General features: G+C 37.6%; 1 protein-coding gene across 8 annotated transcripts in view; it reads right to left on the reverse strand.

Annotated features, from left to right (window-relative positions):
* LOC311076295 (uncharacterized protein) overlaps positions 1 to 18,620 on the reverse strand; it is a 54,121-nt gene that overhangs the window by 11,173 nt on the left and 24,328 nt on the right. For 6 of the 8 annotated variants that reach the window (XR_014604641.1, XR_014604642.1, XR_014604643.1 and 3 more), the window contains exon 2: positions 8,742 to 8,796. Coding sequence is in view for 3 of the 8 variants with exons in the window: in XM_084104379.1 (XP_083960505.1) it covers positions 8,742 to 8,796 (55 nt within the window). In the remaining 5 variants the exon portion in view is untranslated. Of the gene's footprint in view, positions 1 to 8,741; positions 8,797 to 9,250; positions 9,392 to 18,620 lie in introns of those variants that run through there. The other 2 variants (XR_014604644.1, XR_014604645.1) reach the window with 1 other exon arrangement.

Genomic DNA, 18,620 nt, shown 5'->3' on the forward strand with positions numbered 1-18,620 from the left:
ATCACGGACCTTCTAATCAGAATCAATGAGCAGGGTTTGGTCACACGTCTGGAAGAATCAGACAGAATTGGAAGACAAAAGACATGCCGTCTTAGATAACGGCACAACGATGAATTTAAAGACAACCTAACCCAATTTATTTTCGTTGCATGCACAGTTCATCAGTGCATTATTTTTATCAATCAAAATTTTATATCAATCAAAATCTTTAATCAAAATGTATTACACTTGGACTTTTCTGTCCTGCTGACGTAACCAAGGCCACATAGGCTAGGAAATTAATACTAACCCATAATAACATAGTCTAACATGTTATGAAATGAATAAAATCCAATTGGTTAATAAAATTAAGCAATTTCCCAAAGAATATTATGCAAGGTAAATGGATTACAAATGCCATTTCATGTTGTTTTTAAGGCAATCTGTGAACTACATATTGCAATACATTTTTGCACACAAAGCAATTTCTTACACATTTATTTACTTCAGAAGTGATTTGAGCTTTAAGCATAACGTTTTATGATAAATGTGTTTGCTGATAATGATGTAAAATGTAATCATTATCGCAACCCAACAACGCGAGAAAATCATGTTTACACAAGAAATGATTAGTTTGTCTTGACACCAAAATGTAAACATATGTGCACGTTGAATAAGCCGACAGAATGGCAATAAATGTCTGTACATATAGAGCAAAATAGTGGTAACAGAAACCTAGGTGTGCTGGTCAAATCATTTACAAGCAAGACAATTTTTAATAGCATAACTGATGTACAATTGTGCACATAAACAAAAGCAAAAAGTCTGTTTAATGCGATTTGTCGAAACCTCAAATGACAATGTCAAAACAACAGTTCAACGGTTGAACTGACTAAGAAAACCCTTCAGGACACTAGTGTTCTCTGCCTTTCTGTGGACCCACGCCTCACTGAAACAAAAGCTTCAACTTTCTCCTGATCAAATCCACTAATTTATTTGTTCAGCCATCGCATAAATCTAAGCACAGCTGTAACCAACGAGTTGCAGCTCGACTCGGCTGCCAGCTGGACTTGGTTTTGCTGAACCAACAGGATTTCAAGCCGGGTTCGCGCCGCTACATCTGGAAGAGTCATCCGAGAGCAGAGGTGAAGGCGGAAAAATCCCTCCTAAAATAAAAGCAGCTCGACTCCCTCTGTCAGTTTAAACAAGAAAATGTGGAAAACAAAACGACGGGCTTTCCCTTCAATTCAGTGTTCCCAAAGTTCACCCCAAAATGAAAATGATTTACTCACCCTCATGTCGATCCAATCTCGAATGACTATCTTTCATCTGTGGAACACGAAATATGAATTTTTGAAGATCAAAAACTCATGGACACTCTTTTGTGTATAGGACACTCTTTTGAATATAATGAAAAAAATAAATGAGGACGGAGGCTGTCAAGCTCCAAAATGACAAAAAAAAAAAAAAAAGCATCATAAAGGACCATAAAAGTGCTTCATATAATTCACACATTATAATCCAAGTGTTCTGAAGTCATATGATACTTTGTGTGAACAACAGACCAAAACTGAAGTTGTTTATCATTGAAAATTGTCTTAGATCATGGCCAATTCCTGAGTTCAAGTAGTGACGTTTGATACATGAATAGGGGTGGGAATCACAGGGTACCTCACGATACCAATAATATCACGATACAGCAATTCTGCGATAATCAATATATTGCTAGACAATGCTATAATGATACATCACGATATCAGTCGAACTATGAAAACAAATTGCCCATGAAAAGGTCAAGCGCAGAGTTTTCCAGCCAGAGTTTGGACGTGGCTGTGGCATCTATTATTTTACTCACACTGCTGTCCGTCATCCTGTTAAAAACCTCATTTTCTAAGGCTAGTTAATTTATGTTCACGCTTCCCTCATTCATGTGCTGAGCGCCACCTCAAGAAGCCATGAAGTAGCTACGCTTGGAGCAGGAAATCCTATTTAGAGCGCCTTATTTTATTAATTCAAATATCGATATTTGGTACCAGAGTATCGATTCTCGTATCGCACGGAGAAGGAGAACGATATATTGCTCTATCGATATTTTGTCCCACCCCTATTCACCTTATTCCGCCCCGCCCACTTTTACTTCTGTCCAGTACTTCCGTTGTAAACCACCTTCCGGTTTAGCGGACCCTCATTCAATTTCGAGGAGAACTGCAGAGAAGTCTCACTGATAAAATGTCACATAAGATAAGCTAATTTGTGCCAAATGTGCTATGTACGTGTGTACCAACAGCACAGCAATGCACTGTTTCTCGGGGTAATTTTTTAAGCGACTTTTAAAGGTGTTTATATGACCCGTCTGCCTGTCTGATCGCAGCCCGGCCGATGTGTAGTGTTTAGCCTACATTAGCCACAAACATCTAATGTTGTAATGGTCTCACTACAGGACACATACACATGCTATACCTTGTTTGAAAGCTATGGTCCTCTAGAATTCAGTCGCTGGATTTATTTTACAGCCATTACTTGTGTTAGAGATCAAACCATAAGAAATTGCAGCTAGCAGTTAGCTAAGCTAACGTTACCCTCTTGTTCATCTAGTTGAGGCTCTACTTTCTTTCTACATCAGTTCGTGGCTATTTTTTTCTCATCTGTTGGCTATACACTGCAAATGTATCTGGTGATTAAGCAAACAAACTGTGGTGTAATGTTTCAAACTTTACATGTAGTAGTGTTTGTGCACATCTTCATAACTAAGTAATAGCTATTAGAAAGACACAGCTATTAAATAATTTGATTGTGGCATTGTTTCAAAAGCTTCAAGTGAAATGTACTTTAGTACGTTGCAGCAGTTGTTAATAACCATAGGCCAACGCATTTGGCTATAATATTATAGTCTATCTACTTATATCAAGACAGATAACAGATTGGACCAGGGCAAACAAAGCACTAAGTAGCTAAACCAGGAAGTGAGATTACGCGGATGGCGCCACCCAGTGCTACTTCCGGAATAAGGTGAATACATGAATGAATCATTCTTTTGAGTCAGATTTTTCAACGAATCAGTTGATCTAATTCACAGAAGTGGTCTGAATGATTCATTCCCGAACCAGTTCTCGAATTCAACTCACTGACTTGATCCAGTCACAGCAGTTAACAGTTCCCTGGAAGGGAACATTATTAGTGAATAACAACGTCAATTTCAGTCTGTTCTTCACATAAAGCTTATCATATGACCTAAGATGATGTGGAATATACCGCAAGTGTCATATGGACTACTTTTATAAATACTTTTTTTAACCTTGACAGTCTCTGTCCTCACTGACTTTTGTTATATTAAAAGTGAGTTTTGATCTTTGTGTGAACTATCCCTTCAGAGAGTTTCAACTGCTGTTTTCTATAAATTAAATCCTAAAAGCCTAAACAGAATTCAGATGTAAGCTGCATGAAGATTTGGCCGACAGAGAAAGACAGCTGACACCCGACTAAAGGGGGGTGAAGTGGACTTATGCCTTGGGTAGAGGAGCAGCGTCTTTTCAAGCTTTAGAGGGGCCACGCTAAGCTCGTTCCAACCCTGTCGTCGTGTGAGAGGGGAATCAATGACGGAGACTCTTACGCTTGCCCATTGAATCCTCGTTTATTTCACTGCTCATTTGTCTGTGCTTAATTGATAGCAGTTAAATCCCTTTCACCATGTTGGCTGCATTGCTGTGGGGCCTATGTGTGCTTACAGGGGCTTTCAGGCCAGACTAAAATACTTCATGAACACTGGGCCTCACACTCACAGACTGCAGACGTTCACGCTGGAGACCCACCAACTCAAGACGCAGGACAGACATATGAGGCTGTAAACTGCATAGCTTCGAAACACCACTGAAAAATGAGAACAAAAGCTTTTAAACCCAAATTTTGGAAGCACACTTCATTAGAAAACCTTTTCTTGAGTTTTGAATGCCAAAGGAATGTCTGCTTCCAGATTCTCAACAATTCATTTAAAGGCACTTATTTTAGCTTGTGAATATTCCCATACAAGGAATTCTGCGTTTTCAAATGGTTTAATCACATTTCTTAACTACAGAATCATCTGTGGCATGCTAATTAGGCATAATCAGTTCGCGTTAGGACATACAAGGCTCTACAACCGCATATATACTGCATACATATGAGTTCCCAGTTTGTTTGAGTTTAATATGAGACCAAATATTCACTATAGGGTTCAAATTTGGACTCTGACCAAGGCAAAAACATGAGCCTGATGGACTTGTTCTCAAGCCACTTTTGGTTGTCTTTGCAATTTGGACAGGAGCATTGTCTTGTTGAAAAATAACATCTGATCATTTCTCTTTAGATAACAACTTCTCATTTGAGGGAAGCAAGCCATTCTGCAATATTCTCCTGTAGTCAAAATCATTAAATGCCTTTTCACAGTGAAGTAGCGCACCAATACCAGCAGCTAAAAAGTCTCCCTACACAATACCATTCTTCCTCCATGCTTCACTGTGCTAGAGATGCATTTATAATTATTTCTCAGCAGATTTTCTAAGACACCACTCTGGAGCATCACCATACAACTTGTGTTTCATTGTGATTCATCACTCTACACACAACATCCCATTAACTTTTTCTGAAAGAGCAATGGCTTTTTGAGTGCAAATTTAGCTAATTTCCTGACCAATAATTTGTGATTAAGACAATAAAAATCTTAGTGTTTAGCCATTTTGGGATTGGCCCAGTTTTTTTGCCCAGGAGTGTATGTTTGAAACAGCATACTAACATACTGCTCTATTTAGTATGCATAGAGTGCACAGTATGTAAATATTCTGAATACAATATAAAATAACCAGATGACCTACTAGATTTGACAAAATGAACAGTTCATCAGATTACGGGGTGGAATACTGTATGCCACAAAGCAATGTGCTTGACTTGACCGTCCATTTTTAGAGTTATGGATGAACCATAATTAATTCCTGCTGCACTATTTAGCATCTCTTTCTTGGCTCATTATTTGACCAGAGTTAAGATTTTTAAAGATTTTTTAAAATACATTTATGAAACTTAAAAAAAGTAAATACATAAAGAAAATTGGCTTAAAAAAAAATACTTAATAGCCGAATGCTTTACAGAATGCAACTCACTCAATTAAACATGCAACATGATGTGCATAATGCAGCATACAGTGTTTCCAATTTAGCGACTTTGTTGCTAGATTAGCGACTTTTCAGACCCCTTTAGCGACTTTTTTTCCCTTCAAAATAGCCACTAGCGACAAATCTAGTGACTTTTTGGACTGCTGGCTAACATGTAGCCAGTAACTGTATCAACTCTTTTATCACTATATCATACTCCATTATATAACAGAATTTTTTTTGGACATTCGGCTATATATTGTTTTAAAATACACTATGTAAGTACGGATTAGTGGAGAAAACAGGTGTAAAGTGCCAATAGTTGGAGCATTACGTCATCAATCGAAATTTAGCCACTTTTTTAACAGGTTTTAGCTACTTTCCATTGACAGTTGGCAGTTGGCAACACTGGTAGCATACGACTGTCTGAATTTTTTATCAGACATGGATAGTCCTATTAAAAATCAATTTGCATTATACGTTATATACTGTGCCGCATTCAGGAAGTAGTGTGCTAATATTCCAAACATACCGCACATCAACCACTTCTCCAACTCTCACAGGAAGTGGCATCAGTGGTAATTATTAGAAAGGCCACTGAATTCAGAAACCAACACTGGTGTTGTACACTACAGTTTCCATTTCACACACTATTTATGTGGCCATCTAAAAATCCCTACAATCCTCAATGATTCAGGGAGCAAAATGAAACTTCATGGCACAGATCATGGGAAATGAATGTCTCATTCTAGCAGCCAAAATTTCATGCTATATATAACCCAAAGAACAAACAATTATTGTTTATACAGAGTATACAGATTTCCTGCTTTCTAGGCATGTTCAGAACTACATTAAGTTCTTATGTTGTAAAGAATGAAAGATGCAACTTTTCCAAGAGGGTTTTTCAGTGCAAGAGCTACAGCACAGCAGCTGTCAACAGACTAATTAAAACACTGTTGCAAAAAATATCAGAGATAAATATAAAAAAACATAACAAGATAGATAAACCATTTCACTAGTCAACCATTGTGAGTTGTGACCAACCCCTGCTGTTTTTTCCACAAATATCCAATGCAGTCTGATTATAAACAGCCATCACAAGCGTCTCAGGGGAAGACAGACTGATATGCAGCAGTGATGATAAAACACAAGACAATTTGACATCACACTCTGTTAGCTGAAAGAGATACTGGGTGGTTTCTGTGGTGGATCCTGCTGTCATTTTAGTGATGGTGTATTATATTACTAAAAATATGCTGCATGTCTTCTGTCCAACACAGTAAATGACAACGAAACTGACAGTCCTGGAGGAACAAGAAACCTTGATTATCCGTATGATTCTGAATAATATGTGTGTTACTGCATTTATCTCAAGAATTGATGTATTTAAAAGTGCAAAAAGCAAAGATATTATGCATTAATCCAATACAAGCCACTTTAAAGGTTCCCACTTTGTGGAAAGAAGGAGTCTTGCTTGATGAAATGAGTGTACTCCAGGGAAAGCTAGAAGGTTGTACAGTTAACTCCCATGGTGTCATTCGAAACCATACAACCTACTACCTCAGCCTGGATGCACACGTCCACACTGCTGTTCCTCTGGACCTCCGGGAGCAAAAAACATCTTCTGCCCTTTCAGAAAAGGAATTAATCTGTTTTTTTATTTGTTTGTTTTATATGATATGACGCATTTGCAAATTGTCAACATATTATCCATTTACAGCAGCGGTTCTCAAACCTTGAATGGTCCAAGATATGATTTGCTCATAAAAAAAAAAAAAATAAACAAGTAAAATTGACAAGAAGCCAACACTGAATTTCTCGACTGATTAAAAAACCCCAAAACAATACATTGATTGATAGTGTTAAAGGGGTCCTATTATGCCCTTTTACTAAGTCTTTTTTTGGATTTTGTTTTTTGGGTGTGCTAGAATATGTGAAAAAAAATTCACATATTTTACATTATTACAACACCTCTTTCCCCAGTATCTCAAACGCACCGTCTAGGTCCTGTTTCGATGAAGCCCCTCCTTCCGAAATACGAAATGTGCTGTGATTGGTTGGACCAGTGTGTCATGATTGGTACCGTGTAGCGAGTGTTTGGGAATGTCCCGCCCCTAACCATAACTGCGAGTTTTATCTGCTTAGATGTAAATATTAAGGATGACATCAATTTCAAACCTATTCGATCCCGATTCAGACCCTGACAATGTTATCGAACTAGAGGATCATGCAGAACAGTGATCGGTAACAAAACCATGGTTAATTTTCCTACGGAGTGGTGAAATGTCTTACAGAAGCGAGAGATTACAAATGCAACAGAAAACAAGCTGTTCTCCATAAAATGTGCAGCGCACAGATAAACATTGGGGTTATAATGTTCTGGAACAGTGTTATATAACAGTTTATATAACAGTGTAAAATATATTTTAACCACTCTAAGTTCGTCAGCCTTAGGAAGGTCAAATAAATGAGTTTTGGAAACGGGGTGGAAAAAACAGTGTCTCTGTGACATATAGCGACAACACTGTCTTCTCTAACGCAGCTCAACCAGGTCTCGTCCCCCCTTTTTGCATATTCCGTAGGCGTTGATTATTTAAATGAGTAACATTGTGACTTTATAAGATCTGGAAAAATTGTGTTGTAGTCCAAACAAGCCGTTCGTTGTAGATCTTGAAAAGTGGATTCTGTTAAATAAAATATCTCCCTTTGGAGTGGACTTTGAGCTTTGTAACTTTGCATATCTTATGTATGCTCTAGCAGCACAATACACATTAGCTAAAGTTGAAAAAGTGGAAAAGCATAATATGACCCCTTTAACATTAATGATGTTTCTGTCCTTATGTAGTAAAGCATGCAAGTCTACGCAAAATTTTAGTTAGCAAAGTAGCAGTCCGATTCATTTAAATTAAATAATAATAAAAACGGTAACACTTTAGTTTAGAGTCCAATTCTCACTATTAACTAGCTGCTTATTAGCATGCATATTACTAGGATATTGGCTGTTTATTAGTAATTATAGAGCACATATTAATGCTTTATTCTGCATGACCTTATTCTACATCCCTAATACTAATTCCTACCCAATACCTGAACTTAACAACTACCTTACTAACTACTAATAAGCAGTAATTAGGAGTTTATTGAGACAAAAGTCATAGTTAATAGTAAGTTAATAGTGAGAATTGTACCCTAATCTAAAGTGTGACCCAAAAAAAACAGCAGTCTGACAAAATTATGGATTGGTAAAAATGAGGCTATTAGAAATAAAATATAAACTAAGAGTAATTTGTGCACTATTAAACCTGGTAGCTGTTTTATGGTAGTTTTATGGAAACATTATGGAATGTTTTAATGTTGTGGCCTGAAAAAATCTGAGAACCACTGCGAGTTCAAAGAGTGCGCTGAGTTCACCACAGTGACAGAGACCCACAGAATCGAGCTTGGGTTGCCGATAACGCCACAAGATCGGATCTACGGGTTTGTGACAAGTGGTCAAAGCTTCTTATGAAACCCAATCCCGGGTCAACCTCATGTTCCCGACTCTTTGTGGATGAGCTATCAGGTGAGATAAACCACAGCAATATTCCCCTGCATGAACATGGAGTTACAGTAAATCAGACAAAAACATCATCCACTGACCTGGTTAAGTTTCAGTAGTGGTGGTGTATCTGCATATCTTCTCCTGATTTTTGTGCTGTGAAAAGAAAGAAATCACAACATTAAGAAACATCTTCAAAGTTAAGAGTCCATAGCAAATGCATACAGTAATTAAATTCAGCATTGTGTAGAAAACGTAAATTAAATGTAATACAGTTAACAAATTTTGTTTCCGTAATATGACATATCTCCGAGTGAAACAGGATATTTAGAAAAAAATAAACCATAAGATAATGCTTCACCCATCATATTTTCACTTTAATCACAGTGAATGATTAGATGGCTACACAAACACTCTGGCTTGAAAATATTGAAAAGTTTGGTGAAAAACAGCTTGTTCAAACACATCCCTGATAGAGAACGCCATGCGTGACTGTCTGCGAGATCAGGGTGAGCTTAGACAAGAACACGGTGGTTTTAAAAAGACAACACACAAGCTGGTGGTAAAAGAGAGCATTTCATAATCAGCTGCTGTCCTCTGACTGCCTCACCTGCTTGCTGATGTTCATTGGATGTAAACCCTCAACTCAAAGTGGGCGGCGGCTTTTACACCCATTCATTCGCAGAATCATGACTTTTTTTGGAGTTTCGGAAACAGTTTGAGCACCATTTTTACTCCACCTAAAACAACCTTTGAGATTCAAAATTAACAAAAGGGAGCTAAATCAGAAAGTCTGCGGAGTCCGCCATTTTCTCAGCAAGGAAAAGATGAGAGGAAAAAAAGAGAAAGAACTCTCACTAGCATCGCTTTCCAAGTTTCTCCCTTTCTGTCCTGGCACCTTCACAAAACCTTCACCGGCGGGTCACATGATGCTGCTCGAGCCCAGAAGCATTCAGCTGATGTCGAGTAGACATCTTTTGTCTAAAATAAAACCTTTCGCTGAGCATACCTTCCTGGGGGGCTGAAAAGGGGTGGCGCTGGGAGTCATGGCAACCTTTACCTGGCACGATGCCCATCGTAAGAACAGGAGGACATAGAAATCAGCTGAATTCAAATAATGATGCCAAGGCACTCTGAAGATAAGAGAAGAGGAAACGTCTCAATGTTTTAACGATGCTTTTCGAGTAATTCTTGAACGAAGCTGCACTGGAATGCAGCGAAGAGTGCATTCGCTTGCAGACGGTAGTTGAGAAAAAAACGCCCCATCGGACTACGTGTCTCCTGTTGTCTGTGAATGGAGTGACTCAGTGAAGCTTTATTTCAAATACACAGACAGCGATTCATCATCCATCCGTGAGTCATAATTGTAGTTTGTAGATTGTAGTGGGCTTATGCAGTTTCCCGCTAGGGCTTTATAAAGTGTGATAGCAGCCTACGGGGCAAGATACGTGGGCGTTTCCTGCATCTTGTTAAAGCTGCGCACATGAGATCACAGATGACCTCTGTCTCTCAACAGCCTCAGAGTTGAGGTGAGTGCAAGAGGAAGTAACTATAGTTAACAGGGGAACTTAACTATAATTTCACTTCAGAGTAAGGTCTGGATACCAGGGCTTGAATTGAATTAACAATGCCTCAAATTCCTGAATTTCAATTGAGGTAGGATGCAGGATGCAGAACTGCAATTTGAATTAAAATGAATGAAAATTTAAAGACATTAATATAACTAATTTTTGACTAGAAAAGCAGAATTTGTCAAGACAAACAAAAAAGCAAAATGTTAGCTTGACAAAGCCTCGTTTTAAAGTTTTAAAAGTTGTGAAGTTTAAAGGTTTATAGACCTTACAAACAGAAAGAACAATAGACAGAATGATCGATAAATCGATAGACAGAATGATAGATAGATAGATATTTCATATTTAATAAATTAACATTTGTAGACCAATCTTCCTTTCCCAGAATCCATTGCCTGCGCTGAATTTCGTGTTTTGAATTTCGAACTGTGAATGCAATGATATTCAGACATTTTGTGTGGCTTAGTGTCAGAATATTGTATGGGACCACTTTAAGATTCACCATAAAAGTCAAGAACTCTTTAGAAAGCTGACCTGTTGGAACTAATTCGGTTAAAGGCCAATCACAGCTCTCTTTTTTTTGGGACACCCAAGTGCACTTAAGAGAAGTGTCTCACTGAACTGAACACAAAATATGTCATGACACCCTGATCTCTCTGTCCAGAGCAGCAACAGACCAAGATGAAAATTCCCCCACAAAAACACACACAACCCTGAGTTTATAATACTTATAATACTAGATTAACGCTTATAATACTAGATGTTTGGATTTGATCACCATGAACTCATCCACCCTTGTTCCTGGATGGATGACTTTCTCAACACACTCTGACAACAGACAAACAGTCAGCAGATCTGCATCAAACCACAAGAGATGCTCTGTTCAAGTTGATGCATGCGAGCATATATTGGTGTGGCCCTGAGCACACAAGTGGGAAAGATGATTTCTAAAACTAGTCCTTGTCTGCAAATTGAAACTCAATTTATAAAATAATTTAAAGGCAGAATGTACTCTTTCTATATAAAACGACTTGCTGCAGTTCAGTGCCACAAATAAATTACAGGTTTATAATTGAACAAAACTGTGTGGTACATCATTAGCTACTGTACATCACAAATGCGAACAACTTTCAGCAAATTACCAATGCAAGCTTGATCTCTTAAACAAACCTCTGTCCAAATCTTCTATGGTGATCAACATGCAGAGAAAATCTGTGAATACAAGATGTTTGAGCTTCTTCCTCATACTAAACTACAGAGAGAATCTGTCTCATAAACTATTTAATACAACGTTAAGTCCGTTTGTGTGTGTTTCCTAATGGTGCACAGCGGGCTGATATATTCCCTGAAAATGCAAGTCTGTGAGGATAAACTATTTTCACGTCACTCTGGACCAGCAGGACCAATAAATTCTGCCACAGGGTGTGAGACGCTCCCCTCATCCTGAGTCAGACAGTCACACCACAGCACTCAAACACAGCCTGCATTCAACAGGGGAAGGAATTGAATTTATGCAGCGAAACGCGTGTTCTCCTCACATCATTTAGCCAGGCTGTGTCAGCTCCATGCATGATTGAAAAACACGCATGAGGTGGGCGTGTCTGTCGCATGTCATTTGGCTCTTCCAGCTTGCTGATTGTGTCAGTACCGTGATAGAGTGATACATACCGTGATACTGAGGAATTTTTGCATTTATGTACTAATGTATTACACGATGCTCTAAGGTATGACAGTAACACTTTACAATTTGCTAACATTAGTTAATGCATCATGATTTTTTACAGCATTTATTAATCCAGGTCAGTGTTAATTCTTAGATTTGTGTTGGTTCATTATACATTAACTATTTTAATTTATACTTAAAAACTTAAAATCTATTAGCATATTTACATATTAACATTAAGAATAAACGCTGTAAATGTGTAGTTTATTGTTAGTTCATGATACCAAATGCATTAAAAATGTCATAAAATTGAACTTTATTATTAAGCTTTACTGGTATATCAAAGAATGACATGGTGTGAGTCCAAAAACAAACAAACATGGTAATACCATGGTACATGTTTAAAATGCCATAATGTCAAAATGGATGGTGACCACAGCTGCTCCTGGTTCCCATCTACTTATTAATTGGAAATGCAGCTCGGACATTCTGTTAAATGTCTCCTTTTGTGTTCTACAGAAGAAAGAAAGTCATACGGGTTTGGAACGACATTACTAACCCTAACAACATTAGGATTAGTATTGACAGAATTTTCATTTTGGGTGAATTATACATATAAACAGTTTATCCATCTCATCACCTCACAGAAGGGCAATTTCATATCCGGAGAAGGAGGACGCTGAGGTCAAAGATCAACTGAGACTGGCAAAAAAAAAAAAAAAAAAAAAAACAGAACAGAGAGAGGTTTTCCTGCAAGACAGGTCAAACCACTGAAAACCAGACAGGGGGGAATATCAGACAGACGTCGCAGTAATGTGAAACAGTCGTAATGCGGTCCCTTCAGCGGGACGAACCAACTGCATGCGCTACTCACAGGGGTGAAAGAACCAGATGGCTGCGGAAAATCAACACTGGGTGATCTTCTTCTTAATGGCAATTATTCATCGACTCTATAAACAATGTCAGTGAAGGTGACGGAATAGTCTGACTTTAATCTTCCACGTATGATATGAGAAACCAGAACAGCGTTCGTCTGCAATGCAGAACCCTCCTCAAACCACTGACCTCCCCATATATGTGAACCGAGTCATTCCTGCCAAAAGTAAAATGTCAAACTTTATTTCGACATGTCTTATTAATCTGCACTGCAAAATTGCACCACTGACTGTAAACTCAAGGGACAGATAGTTCGTTTTAAAGCCAAGAAGACATGCGGCGGCTCTTCATCGGAACTGTTGCCACAAAAGGAGCCGCTGCACATGTTGATACAGACATACACAGCTGTTATTGGAGTATTACAAGAAAATACTATTTCAGTCTATCTACATCAAAATGTCATGTTTAATTCAATGTGTTACTTGCTTGTTTATTTGAAACAATTTGCACTCAGAAATTGCTGGTAAATTTCACAAATAATTACAAAGGAAAAACAACACCAGTTTTATTTCAGTGTATATGTGCACAAAAGTTGCCTAAGAGCATTAGAGTTTTAAAATTAAGTAACGTGACAGAACAAAAACTGATTTGCATATGCAAACAGATTTGTGTAAATGTAATGAAATGCAACTGCAGGCTGATTAAACGAACACAATAAACAGATCTGCTACTCTCAAAGCAGTTAGTCGTTTGCTTTAGACCCTCAGGAGATTGAACCAACTAAAAAAATAACAAAGTTGAAGGCACAAATAGGTTTTGTGCAGTGAGATTTGAGGTATCCCAGTGCAGAGAGGCCAATGCCTTCTGCTTTCCCTTAAATGCTTGCAGAGTTTGCCAGGCAACGAGCCAAGAAAATGACTTTGTTTGACCCAACTGCCAATCAGTTCGGCTGGGTGGGTCTGTATTAAACAGCGACACCTTTTCTGCGAGCCTTATTGGCCGCAGCTGCCTCCTGTGGGCGGAGACAGGTTGAGAAACAAGGCTGTTGACAGGGAAAAGGAAAGCAGAGCTGGTGCAGAGCACACCGACAGCCAATGGGAACAGAGCAACCCAACGCATAGAAAAAACAGTTAAAGGCATTGATTAAACTAAAGCTCATTTCATGAATTTATTTATGGGTACAGGCTTAAACTTTAATCAATAATCTTAATTTAAAGTCTTTACAAAGAATAAGAAATCATAACTGTTGCATGTTGCTAGGCAGCTTTTAGAACCGTCGGATAGGTCATCCAATCACAACGCAAACTCTAATTTGCTGATTTGCAAAATAAAGATCATGCGAAACGCATCAAAAAGTTTTCCCACTCCCCTCTGAATGGCAATTCATCAACTTAAATCTAAAAGAGAGATGCAGCAGTACCTCATTTTGAGAGGAACTTATGCTAATCCTTAAAAATCAAATATAATAAATACTGTACAGGGTTTTGCTGAGCTCTCTATTAAATTATGATCAATAACATAATCTTAGTCTCAGAGCAGTTCAGGAACCTTAAGAGGGCTTTTAATTAAATGACGTAATGCGTGAAGAGAGCACATTGATTACCGAAACCCTGCTAACCGTGAGCGACAAGCATACATAGATCGTGTTTACCATTACAAAGAATCAATCAATACATTGAGACTTTTGAATATTAAACTTTGGCAGAGTAAAAAGTATTCCACATGTGACAACGCAGGAGCCGATCAATAAAAATTACATTAAATAAGACTTGAGAAAGCAGCTTGTTAATTGCCCAAGACCATTAAAATGAATTTAAATGACTTCAGGCTTAATTAGTCTTGCTTACTCTCAGGACCGCCAGGTAACGAGCCAAGGGGAAAAAATGAATCTCAGCATAGCTCATCAACTCTTCTGAAACTCACCGGACTGGACACAAATAGGATTTCATGTTCATTATAACTACAGAGATGGAGAATTTTACACAAAGGAAGCTGTCAGACTGATTTCGGCTTATCAGACACGTCCAGAGAACAACTTTTCCTTAAGTATGAGAATTGATAGGTATTTTTGTATTTAGAATTATTCTGGCTCAGATTCTGACTTCAATTAAATGTTCAGTTTCTTAATGAACAACAATACTACTTGTTGAACATGTATTTTAAAATCTTTCTATTATCAAAGTACCATTAATTGTGACAAATGTAATCTGAATGTGTATTTCTAATTATACATTCTCAGATGAACCACCAGTCACTACAAGTCATAAAGTCAACAGGAATTACAGATTGCAATCCATTTTACTTTTGTATTGTGATGCATTTGAACAAAAATGAAACAGAATTGAATTTCTAAAACAATTGCAATGCTCAAAAAGCTAGTTGGCTTTTGGTTAACATTATCCAATAGACTGCGAGTCCTAAGTAGCGTGAGTAAAAAAGGAAAGAGTTTTAAGAGAAATTATTGGTTCATTTCGAGTTGGGCATGATGAAATTATATGTGAATAAATCAAGAACCACTCTGACGGAAACAGTGAGTGAGTCACTGAAGTGATTCAAACCTTTAACTCATAATCAGCAGTGCGGAAAACACATTCTGAGGTATATTAGTAGGGTGTAACATAACACAATGTCCTGAAAATCATTCAGTTGCAGTATTTTCTATATCAAGCATGCACTTGAATCTTCTGAACAAATGAGGCATTCTATATATTCGATCTAGAAAAAATCATGACAAAATGTTCGCTTATGGCTAAATGTTTCCAGCTTCATGAAGTGACAGTGCTGGGGAATTAGACTGTTGTTTTAACCTGCCTTTCTGCTTCCTGTCTTTTCGGGGAGCGTTCATTCTGATTTCTCCCTTAGTCTGGCTTTTGTTGTCTTAGAAAATACACCGCAGACATGGACAGGAGACCTCAGACACCGCTCAAAAGTGTTGAAGCTTTTAGAAAAAATTACACATTTAAAATACACATTTAAGGCTCATTTGAGGCAATCATCTACAATTATAGAGGCCGGCAAAAAGCTAGTCTTTACAATCAAGTGGAATATATTAAATTCCATGCTTCTAAAATCACCATGAAAATGATGTTTTATTGCATCTCTAACATCATCTCAGGCTTTCACAAACCAAGAGAATAAAGCTCTAGGTCTAGACGTTTAGCTGCAGCCTGACAAACAAACATAACTGGGTGAAATTTATACAATTGTATGGACTGCAGTGGAATATAGACACACGCACACACTGTCTGTCCTGTTCTTAAGCTCATTTTTCTGCAGCCATGATAAAAAGCGTTAAGCATGAAAATCACGGCATTTTATGCTGCCTGATCCATTGCTGATTCAGCAGAACGCTGGAAGGGCACAGCAGGAATGATATGGAAAGGCATAATTATGATTCACCCCTGCACCGTGCAGGAAATTGCTGAACCAAAATTGTTTTGCATTTTTGTGCAACAAAAACCAACACCTCAGACTGAACAAAGACAGTGAGACTGAGTGCTCATTTGCATACAAAGAGTAAACTGATTTCTTTAATAATAACAGAATTTGCAAACATGACACTCTGAACGGTATGCTTATTGATTATTAGACTGACAGGGCATTGAAAATCATTAAAAAAAGTCCTATGAAGGTGAGAGAAGCTTATGTATAGGAATTCTCAGTGGCACTTTCATAGAGTCAATGGGATGGTCATCAAAACAAGCCAATCAGCATCATCTCTTTAATTAGCAACCTTTCTACATGAAAATTGTTTATTTAATCTTCTTTATTGCAATTTTATGCACAAAAAGGGCATCAAATGTGACTTTCTTTCTTCCAAAAAAAATAAAGAAAATATTTTGCAATATATGTTTAAGCTGGTCTTTCCACAGTGAAGTAATGGGGTCTGTCAAATTCAAATATGATAACAAACCACCATAAGAGTGACCCATAAGTCTTTTGCAGCCACACAATAGATTTGTGTGAGGAGCGGACTGAAATGTTAAAGCTTTATTTGGTGAAAATCCTCCCCCCCTTGCATACTTGCACATAGATATGAGTCAAAATCTGATAAGGGGTAATTAAATGTAACAAATCATGTAAAAATGTATCATCTTTTATTGGAAAATTAAGCATTTTATCGATCTTTGAGATTTTAATATTACATCAGCATATGAGACTACAGGGACTCATCTCAAGATCACTCATTTACCAGTTCATCTATTGCTAAAATTATGGGAAAAAAAAAGATCAGTCAAGAATAGAAAATTATTGAAAATATTCAAATTAGGAATGTCAGAATCAGAATGTGTAGTTTGTGCATAAAAAATGTCCGTCAAAACCAACACGTTGAACAATGTTCTCTAACCCGGCAAAGTTTATCAATTGGATTGGCGTTCATTCTTTTTAGCATGCAGTGTGAAGGTCCCTGATCATGTCTGTGATCATTCTGATTCAATTTCAGCGAGTGAAGAACAAATATATACTTGCATGCCTTATGTATTATGAAAGTTATTGTCTCTAACAGACAGCATTTACTGACGGTTTTTGACGGACGTTATAACGTGCATGAGGGGTGAACTATGTTTGATTTTTTGTTAGTTATAAAACATGCTGGAAACATTAGAAATGCTTTTGACGTAGTTCATTATAAGTATTTTATGAAATTGAAGTTTATTTCATGGATCAAATAAACTACGTGTAACTGACATATTTGGCTACACTGATACATTAAGTTGTCGCTAAAAAATCAAGTACATTTTTCACCAGTAAAGAAGTTGTTTGAATGATTTGTTCATCAAAAACGATCGACAAGTTTCTACAAACATACTAAGTAGAAAAAATAAATAAATACAGAAAAGTAAAAAAAAAAGTAGTTCAAGTCAAATCCTCATAATAGTGCACATTAATATGCTTGGAAATCAATGTGTGGCTGCCAACTTGAATTTAGCCCTGTGACAGACTCCTGATTCTGGGTAAAGCAAACAGGAAGTGACTAGGTCGAGATTATTGCTGCCTGGAGTTTCCATAGGGCCCCCTGCTGAGTTACATGTTCTCAGTTTCTTTTGTTTGCCGTTAACCCGTTAAACCCCTCATGAGAGGCCTTTGAGAAAAGTGTCACATACCCCGGGGGGCCATTTTGTTTGGAACAATGATCCTAAAGGAGTTACACACCATTGCAATGGTCCACTTCCCAAAGGCTGAGACACTTACGCTCTAAAACAAAACAGAGGTAATCCATTCACATGCAAGGAAGTTCCGGCTTTAGCATCAAAGCTATGAGTGATCAATACAGACAACCATTAACCTTAAGCAAAACACTGGTGCTGTCAAGAGCAAACCTTCAGTTGTCAAATCAAATCCTGAGTTTGTTTCCATCAAGACATCTGCATTTACATGAGCTTAGTTGCAGACACTTAACACACAACTATAATCGCAGCAGAGCTTTGTCTGTGTGATGGATAACCCTGAGCCTAGACACTGGCGTGAAATTACAAACAGGTCAACAAAGTCTCTGTAACACAGGTACGGTGTATATTAATATATTAGGTTATGTCAGATTAAAGCAAACAAGGTCCAGTAACCAAGTTAGCACCCTATCCGATCTCTCTCCAAATGAGGAAAATATTACACACAGTAAAACATGTTCTGATTGGACTGCACCATTCGGGACTGAATTAAGAAATTCTAGTTCGATTCCTGAATGTAAACTGAATTTGAATTTAAGTAGCAAAACAGGATGCAGAGTTGAAATTCAAATTTGAATGCAAGGAAGAATTAAAATGAACAGAAATTCATATAGCTGTAATTTTTAACTAAATATCCAAACTATGCCAAGACAAGTTTCGAATGCTAGCTTGAAAAAGCCTTGTTTAAAAGTTGATTTAAAA

Source organism: Abramis brama (genome assembly GCF_963993115.1).
Source record: "Abramis brama genome assembly, chromosome: 25".
Lineage (NCBI taxonomy): Eukaryota > Metazoa > Chordata > Actinopteri > Cypriniformes > Leuciscidae > Abramis > Abramis brama.